Below are 9,286 nucleotides of genomic sequence, written 5' to 3'. Positions count from 1 at the left end.
AATTCTTTTATCACCAGAATGTATGAAACATTGACCCCTTCACAACTCGGTAATATTGCCTCAGATTCCCATTAAGTTTTCAAATTCTTTTAGATTTCTGTTAACATTCATTTAGAATAAATGTGATTTTGTTGCTGTTATTAATAATAGAATAAGATGTTTAGCTTTGATGGTTCAGATCTACTAAAAAGAAACAACTAAGTTTGGACCTAAGATAAATGTGGTAAAGAATACAGAACACTCAAGAGTTCACTCAAACCACATTCCATCAGAACAGATGGAGAACTTCATCAGATTAACCCCCAAGTAAGTAATTATAACTCCAATTTAAAAACAGTAAACATTCTAAACATGTATTAACTCATAAAATATAGGAAATCCAATGTCACCAAATATGCGCATTTTCCAGGGTTCATTTTAAAATTCAGGCTTAAAGGTAATACAGTATTTCAGTTCAACTATGGCATTTGAGAAAAGTTACACTTCTGGGAAAAGATCATATAAACGTGCTTTTTGGCAGAAGGGTATGTTTAAAAAAACTACAATAATTAATAATATTGTCTTCATATTTCTAAAATCACATAAAAGTAATCATCTTTGATTGCCATTTCAATAATTTTTGAATACAGGGTATGATATCCTCTGCTCATAAGTAACCAAAACACATAAGACTTGTGAGAAATATTCAGAATCAATTATCTTCATAAGCTAAACATTTCTGAGACAATTTATGTTTAGGCATACAATACTACAACATGGCTACATCAAATAAAAAGAAAATCTTTTGGAGAGGAAGCTCAGTAATGAGAGGCTGTATTGCGTTTAAGAATTCAACACTGGCTATATACAACAGGGAAAACATTTCAAATAAAAATACTTCATGTTACCGAGTTCTCTCTTAATATGGCAATATTCAGCAGCTTATGATACTCTTTTATCCTTTGGTTCCCAGTGACAAACAATGTGATAATAATGCCTCTGGTTTCAGCTCCTCTTGGATGACATTTATTAACAGAGAGACCTGATGCTTTAGCTGAAATTTGGCAGCCCAAGAAGTGCACCAACTGCTCCAAAGTATCCCTGTGTAATTTTAAAGCAATTGTTAATATAATGTAGCTTTTAAATTAGCATGCAATATTAACCACTTAAGAACACATTTCTGTATAATCTATTTGTTGAATAACTTTTATTTGGAAACTACTGTATTCAACTCTTTCTATATGTGGGTCATTACAAAAATTTTGAGGTACACAAAAAATGAGAAATGGTAGTATCCTCCCAGCAACACCAATAAGCCTAGCAAACTGAAACTTATATGGGTCAATAAGAAAGGACGCTATTGACCATGTTTCCTGGAAGTGAAATAACGGACCATAATACTGCTTGTCTCAAAACTTTCATTGTGACCTATGTATATATACAAAACTTTAAAAGATATATTTTTAACGTGTTGCTTTTAGATACCAAAGCTACCAGGACTATAAAAGTAATTCTTCACTCCTTTCCTTTCACTCAACAAACTTTCTGCTGCTCTAACCCAACACTCTAACCGCATGCTACCCTGCGGAGCTGCAGAGCACACCATTCTGATGTAAGAATGGTGCAGTGATAATGGAAGAAGGAAGCCTTTAAGACAACAAATATTTTTTAATGTTATTAATTTATAATAATATAATCACCTGACTGTTATTATAAACAAAACAATTTAAGTTAAATGTGCTTAATCCAAAACATTATGTTGACCAATAATTGCTCCAATCAGACTTTAACGGGATGTAGTAAATGAACAAGAAAAAAATCTTTAAAAAAAATTTTAAATGCTGGCTGGATGCTGTGGCTCATTCCTGTAATCCTAACACTCTGGGAGGTGAAGGCAAGTGAATTGTCTGAGCTCACTGGTTTGAGACCAGCCTGAGCAAGTTCAAGATTCCATCTCTAAAAAAATAAGCAGGCCCTGTAGCAGCACCTGTAGTCCCAACTACTCGGGAGGCTGAGACAGGAGAATTGCTTGAGCCCAACAGTTGGAGGTTGCTGTGAGCTATGATGTCATAGTACTGTACTAAGGGTGACAAAATGAGACTTTGTCTCAAAAAAAGAAAGAAAATTTCAAATGCTAACAGTGGCCACTTCTGGTGGTAGGGTTTGGGGTAGTGGTGGTAGGATTAAGGAGAATTTTCATTGCCAAATCATATTTTCATTGCCAAAAAAGTTTCGTATTGTTCACATTTAATGTCTGCAACTTCAGGGTGGTGACGGGGGACAAAGAAAAGAAACAATTAAAAATGAAACAAAATACCCACTAAATATACATGTACCGCAGGCATCTGAGGAATTCAACATATCTCATATTGTTCCCTTGGTCAGAAAAACTGTGAAATTCTAATTTGAATGGGGTGCCTACTAGTTTATGGTAACTCCCTTTACTGAAACTGAAGTGAAGAAATCAATAATTTGTAGTTTCACAATTATAAATACAAAGAAGCAGTATATGAAATTTTTACATGAGAACAGTATTAAAAAAATTGATGAAATATTTTTCTGTACCTCATGTTCTAGAAACAATGCTTTCAGTTGACCTTTTGACCAATAATCCAGTGCATACGCCAGAAGTTTCATTGAAAGAGTATTAACACGTAAAAAATTTCCAACAAAGACAACTCTGTTTATTTTCTAAAAGAAAAGAACAAAGAAAACAGTTTATAAAAGGAATTATTGAATAAATTTAACAATATAAAACATTTACAAATATATTCATTTAAAAATGTAAATAACTACCTTTTATTAGCATTACTGGCTCATAGCTCCACTATCCTGAATATTTAAAAGTTAGTACTTTCTGGACACACAGAAAGTACAACTCTAAGAGCAGACCCTAATGTAGACTATAGTTCATGGGTTTTAACACACTCTGTTGTGGGATGCCAACATTTGCGTGGGGGTAGAGGGAGTGTGTGTGTGCGTGTGTAAGGAATAAGATGGGAACTCTCTGTACTTTCCACTCAATTTTTACTGTGAATCCAAAACCCTTCCACAAAATAAAGTCTATTAAAAAAAAGATTCTGTAAAGACCCTAGGAAAGATTATAGGTGAGATTTGCTTTAGAAAATGGCCAATAAGGGCGGTGCCTGTGGCTCAGTACAGGCGCCAGCCCCATATACCAAGCGTGGTAGGTTTGAACCCTGCCCTGGCCAAAGTGCAACAACAAAAAAATAGCTGGGTGTTGTGGTGGGTACCTGTAGTCCCAGCTACTCAGGAGGCTGAGGCAAGAGAATAGCTCAAGCCCAAGCCCAAGCCCAAGCCCAAGCCCAAGCCCAAGAGCTGGAGGTTCCTATAAGCTGTGATGCCACAGCACTCTTCCGAGGGCAACAAAGTGAGACTGTCTCTAAAAAAAAAAAAAAAGAAAAGAAAAGAAAATGGCCAATAAATAGGCCACACATGGTGGCTTACACCTACAATCCTAGCACTTAGAGAGGCCAAGAGGGGCAGATTGCTTGAGCTTAGAAGTTCAAGAATACCCTGAGCAAAAGTGAGATCTTGTCTCCACTAAAAATAGAAAAATTAGCCTGGTATTATGGAGGGCACCTAGCTACTCAAGAAGCTAAGGCATGAGGATAGCTTGAGCCCAGAGTCTGAGGTTGGTGTGATGATGCCATGGTACTCTAGCCAGGGCGAGAGTCATCAAAAAAAAAAAAAAAAAAAAAAAGAAAAAGCCAATATTCATCTAAGAAAGCAATGTGAAGCGGTATCACTGATGAGATTAAAGGAATGAAACCAAGTATTATATTTATTTATTTTTTGAGACAGTCTCACTATGTTGCCCTCAGTTGAGTGCTATGGCATCACAGCTCACAGCAACTGCAAACTCTTGGGCTTAAGTAACTCTCTTGCCTCAGCCTCCCAAGTAGCTGGGACCACAAATACCCACCACAACACCTGGCTATTTTTTTTGTTGCAGTTATCATTGTTGTTTAGCTGGCCCAGGCCGGGTTCGAACCCGCCAACCTCGGTGCATATGGCTGGCACCATAACCACTGTGCTACAGGCGCCAAGCCATGAATCCAACTATTTAAAAAATGTGTTTAGGGTAAAATAAGCAGTAAACATGCCAGTATACTGAAATGCATATTCAACACTGACAAACAACTGGGCTCTATTTTTTTTGTAGAGTAACACTGACTGAGGTACCGACACACATAATCAATCCCTTGCATTCTAGCAGTCTCTGTCCCCACACTGATTCATCAAGTCATTTCTCTCTGCTAACATTCCACACAGACTAATTTTGTTTTTCAGGTGCCTCCATGATAATCAGTGTTTTAATCTCCAGAAAATTTACTTCTATTATTACAGTGCTATGTTAACTTTCGAGTAAAAAATCTTTGTTCACTGAGTTTGTCAACGTAAACCATCACCTTAATCACCGTTAAGTCAATTGGGCAGTGAACATACAGGGCTAAGAACAAAGGTCCCATAGTACCTGCTGCCACTCTGTGTCCTACTCGCAATCTTCTTTATCCTGTTTAATTTTCTTTTTAAAAAATACAGCCTTTGTCACCTAATACATACTAAACAATTGACTTGTCAGGAATCTTTGTTCCTGGGCTTAGATACCCCAAATGTCTAGAACAATACATGGCACGTGGTATTCTATAAATATTTGCTCAAATAATGAGTGAATGGACAAATGAAGGGTTCCTTCAAAAAAGCAAACTTCTCAATTCATATAGTTTTTAAAGTTTTATAAAAATTAAATGGGCAAATGTCTAGTAAATGAAGGTGGAATTATATCCCAACTGGGTGGCCAATCTAACAGTATATGCTTTTCACACTTTTCTTGCAGCAAGCAATATACAAACACTCAAATACCACATGAAGAACAAGTCTCAATGCCTTCATAGCCCTGTACAATGCTGCTTGATCCATATGCAACAAGGCAGCACTGTAAAGAAGCCGAGGGCAGTAAGAAAACTTTCAAGTATTTCACTAATCAAACACAATATTAATAGTAAAAATGCTTTCATTAGTTACCTTAAAATGTTTTATGCTTAGAAAATACTTTCTTTTACAGCCTCAAGAAATTTAGGTTATATGATTCTGGAAAGGTTTCTGTATAACTTTAAATGCTAAATATCTTTATATCCTATTCAGTTTGTATTATCTGCTACTTTTGGACTAGATCTCAATCTTAGAGGCCACGTTAAAGAAAAAGAAGTCCTCTAGCAGGGCAAAAACTCCAAATTCACATTTTCATATAATTAAAGTTGTTTTGTTTTTTTTTTACCTCATTAACAGCACACATTCGTGCCACAGAACCAATGTTATTGGTGATAGTAACTAAAGTAGCTCTTGCCAGATCTTCTTTACTAACAGATTCTCGCTTCTCTTTATAAATCATATTCCCAAAACTGCAGAGAAATGAAAAATAAAGTCAAATATGCTGGTAACAAGCCACATTTTATATGTTAGCAGACCTATGACCTAGATTTTTTTTTTCTTTTTGTAGTTTTTGGCCAGCACTGGGTTTGAACCTGCCACCTCCGGCATATGGAGCCAGTGCCCTACTACTTTAAGCCACAGGTGCCACCCTGACCTAGATATTTTTTATAAAATTAGCATCAAAAGAGTAAAAACAGAGATAAGATCAAAACAAATTAACAAAAATTGAGACAAAGATACACTAGTACCTTTTAAAGAATTATGGTTAAAATTAAGTTCCAAAAAGGTATCCAATTAAGCCTGACACAGTTGCTCACACCTGTAATCTTAGCACTCTGGGAGGTCAAGGCAGGAGGATTGTTGGAGTTCACCTCTACCAAATCCTACCTCTACTAAAAATAGAAAAATGAGACCAGCCTTGTGGTACACACCGATAGTCCCACCTACATTCGAGGATGACGCAAGAGGAGTGTTTGAAGTCAGGAGTTTGAGGTTGTAGTGAGCTAAGATATTGCCACTCACTGTACTCTATCCAGGGTGACAGAGTGAGATTTTGTCCCTTAATAAATAGGGATGGGCATGATGGCTCATGCCTGTAATCCTAGCATTCTGGAAGGCCGAGGAGGGTGGACTGCTTGGACTCTCAGGAGTTTGAGACGAGTCTGAACAAGAGCTGGTCTAAAACTAGCTGAGCGTTATAGCAGACACCTGTAGTCCCAGATACTTGGGAGGCTGAGGAAAGAGTATTTGCTTGAGCCCAAGAGTTTGAGATTGCTGTGAGCTATGATGTCATGACACTCTAGCCAGGGTGACAAAGTGAGGCTCTGTCTCAAAATAAAAAAACAAGTAAAAATCTAAGTATTATAAAACAAAACAAAATAAATTAAAAAAAAATTAGCCAGGTGTAGAGGCATGCACCGCCTCGAGGCTGAGGCAGGAGGATGGCCCAAATCCAGGAATTCAAAATTACAGCTACGATTATGCCACTGCATCTAGTCTGAGCAACATTTGAACCAGTATATACAAATACCATGATTTCAACATGTGGCACCAATCACATTTCAAATGCTTGATGTACACATGTTGCTAGAGGCTGTCAGAATAAACAATGCAAGCCTAGTTACAGGGTGAATGAAAGCAAGAAGTACATTTAACTATAACAGGACAAAACTAACAAAATCCAAACCAAACGCCAACTTTAGGAACATAAAGGAAAAAGATCTTATATCACCCCTGTCGTAAGAGAGGAAAAGTTAAGGTATGAGGAAAAGTATTTTTATAGTAAAAAGACCAGAGAAAAAGAGAAGCCCAATTTTTGGCAGAGACGACTAAGGGTTAAAGGCACACAGAAATGAGAACTGAAAATACTCATGAAGTCACAAGTCACATCAAATGTCAGAGTGAGGAAGAAGCAAGACTGAGGAGCCAGGCAAAGTCTACTATCGAAGACTACTGGGCACCTTCACCTTAACAAAGAACTTGGGATGTTCAAGTCACAACCAGGTAGAAAATAAAATGGAAGACTAACACTGATACACAATACAACAAAAAACACAGAAAGTCTTAGGAATAATTTAACAAGCAATGTATAGACATATATGAAGAAGCCTTTTAAAATGTATGAAAGGGGGCGGTGCCTGTGGCTCAGTGAGTGGGGTGCCGACCCCATATACCGAGGGTGGCGGGTTCAAACTCGCCCCGGCTGAACTGCAACAACAACAACAACAACAACAACAAAATAGCCAGGCATTGTGGCGGGCCCCTGTAGTCCCAGCTGCTTGGGAGGCTGAGGCAAGAGAATCACCTAAGCCCAGGAGTTGTAGGTTGCTGTGAGCTGTGACACCATGGCACTCTACTGAGGGCGATAAAGTGAGACTCTTGTCTTTAAAAATAAAAAAAATTTTTATACTAGAGAAATTATAATGTTCATATAGAAAATTACACAAATGGGGAAAGCAGCTCTTCTAGACATTAAAACATGCTATTATGCCTTGATATATGCACAAGTGTAGTACTGATGCATCAATAGGATAATGAAAAGTCAGTATATGATAAAGAAATCTTAAATCAGTGTTTCCCTATGCAAATACATACATCCCTATTCTCTTCCTCTTTTGCTATACAAAAGATAACATACCATGATGTAGGATACTGTATGTACTCTAAAATAGAGGTATATCCTAGAATTATGGAGATTGTTGTTACATGCTTATTTTGTAAATGTATAGTCTTATCTATAGGATGTAATTTCTTAATGTAGGATTGCGAATGTATGTTTGCAGTAGTGCCTTCCAGAGGAGTAATAACTATTTTTTGCCCTAACCAGCAGTAGATGAAAAAGCTTGTTTACAGTTTTACATGTAGTATGCAGTCAAATTTTTTATTTTTGCTAATCTGATGGAGAAGTGGCATCTTAGTGTACTTTAAATATGCACTTGTCTTACTAACAGTGGGGTTAAGAACCTTGCATATTTTGTTTCCATGAGTGATTATGTTCTACTTTCCTGTTGGATTGTTACACAGTTGAATTTATCAGTCTTTTATGGCTTCATAGTAAGTCAATGTCTTCTGCATTCCAAAAATATAAAGGAAATACGCCTTTGTTTTATTTTATTTTATTTTTTTTGAGACAGATTCTCACTATTTCACCCTTGGTAGAGTACTATGGCGTCACAGCTCAGAGCAACCTCAAACTTTTGGGCTTAAGTGATTCTCTTGCCTCAGCCTCCCAAGTTGCTGGGACTACAGGCGCCCACCACAAAGCCCGTAATCTTTTTTTACAGAAATTCTATAAAATAAATGTTAAACTTACCTAGATGCTACAGCCCAACCTGGCAGACCAAATCTTTCATAATCACCTCCATAAATATCACGGACCAGCTTGTCAGCTTGGGTGCTGTCACCCTTGGATGCCATTTCAAGAGCCTCTTCAAAGCTTTCACAGCCAGTCAATAAACTGCACAAACCCAGAAAGGTACCTCCTCCAAGGCTGAAGAAAAGAAACAAACTTTCTAAGTTGCATTTACACAGCTATTCTTTCTCCAAAGTAAAAAGGCAGACTATCATTTATTTAATAAACACATACAAAAAACAACTACTACTGCTAAGTACTAAAATAATCACATAATGAACAAAGGCAAGAAAAACTGTTTGGTAAAATCAAACTTGTTAGATCAAAGAATATACCAAAGGGGTGGTGGTGGTGGAAATCACTTGAAGGAAACATGAGGACAGGAAGAACTTTCAAAATATCTTCCAAAGTCTTCCCCTAATACCTTAATACTTTGTAATTGCTAAAAATATATTTGTAGCCAGGTGTGGTGGCTCATGCCTGTAATCCCAGCACTTTGGGAGGCTGAGGCAGGTGGACTGGTTGAACTCAGGGATTTGAGACCAACCTGAGCAAAAGTAAGAAATCCATCTCTACTAAAAATAGAAAAATTAGCAGGCTACTGGGATAGGTGCCTGTAATACCAGGACTTTGGGAGATTGAGTCAGGTGGACTGCTTAGGGATTTGAGACCAACCTGACCAAGAGACCCCTGTCTCTACTAAAAATAGAAAAACTAGCTGGGCACTGGGATAGGTGCCTGTAGTCTCAGCTACTAGAGAGGCTAAGGCAAGAGGATCATTTGAGCCCAGGAGTTTGAGGTTGCTGTGTACTATGATGATGCCATGATGCCACAGCACTCAAACCTGGGGCAACAGAGACTCTGTCTGGGGAAAAAAATATGTATATATACATACACACACGTATGAGTGTGTGTTAAAAGGGATAAATGTTGGCTTGACGCCTGTGGCTCGAGGGGCTAAGGCGCCAGCCACGTACACCTGAGCTGGTGGGTTCGAAT

General features: G+C 37.6%; 1 protein-coding gene across 1 annotated transcript in view; it reads right to left on the bottom strand.

Annotated features, from left to right (window-relative positions):
- Window positions 1–251: 251 nt before the first annotated feature.
- The window catches only part of PANK3 (pantothenate kinase 3), a 24,636-nt gene continuing 15,601 nt past the window's right edge, over window positions 252–9,286 (bottom strand). The window contains exons 4-7 of the mRNA XM_003781961.3: window positions 8,249–8,425; window positions 5,282–5,405; window positions 2,545–2,670; window positions 252–1,080 (exon numbers count right to left, since the gene is read on the bottom strand). Of these exons, the coding sequence (XP_003782009.1) occupies window positions 1,030–1,080; window positions 2,545–2,670; window positions 5,282–5,405; window positions 8,249–8,425 (478 nt within the window). The 3' untranslated portion in view covers window positions 252–1,029. The remainder of the gene's footprint in view (window positions 1,081–2,544; window positions 2,671–5,281; window positions 5,406–8,248; window positions 8,426–9,286) is intronic.

This window comes from Otolemur garnettii, unplaced genomic scaffold (assembly GCF_000181295.1).
Source record: "Otolemur garnettii isolate 467f Iridium unplaced genomic scaffold, OtoGar3 scaffold00003, whole genome shotgun sequence".
NCBI classification, from domain to species: Eukaryota; Metazoa; Chordata; class Mammalia; order Primates; family Galagidae; genus Otolemur; species Otolemur garnettii.
This window is presented reverse-complemented; position numbering and strand designations above follow the sequence as displayed.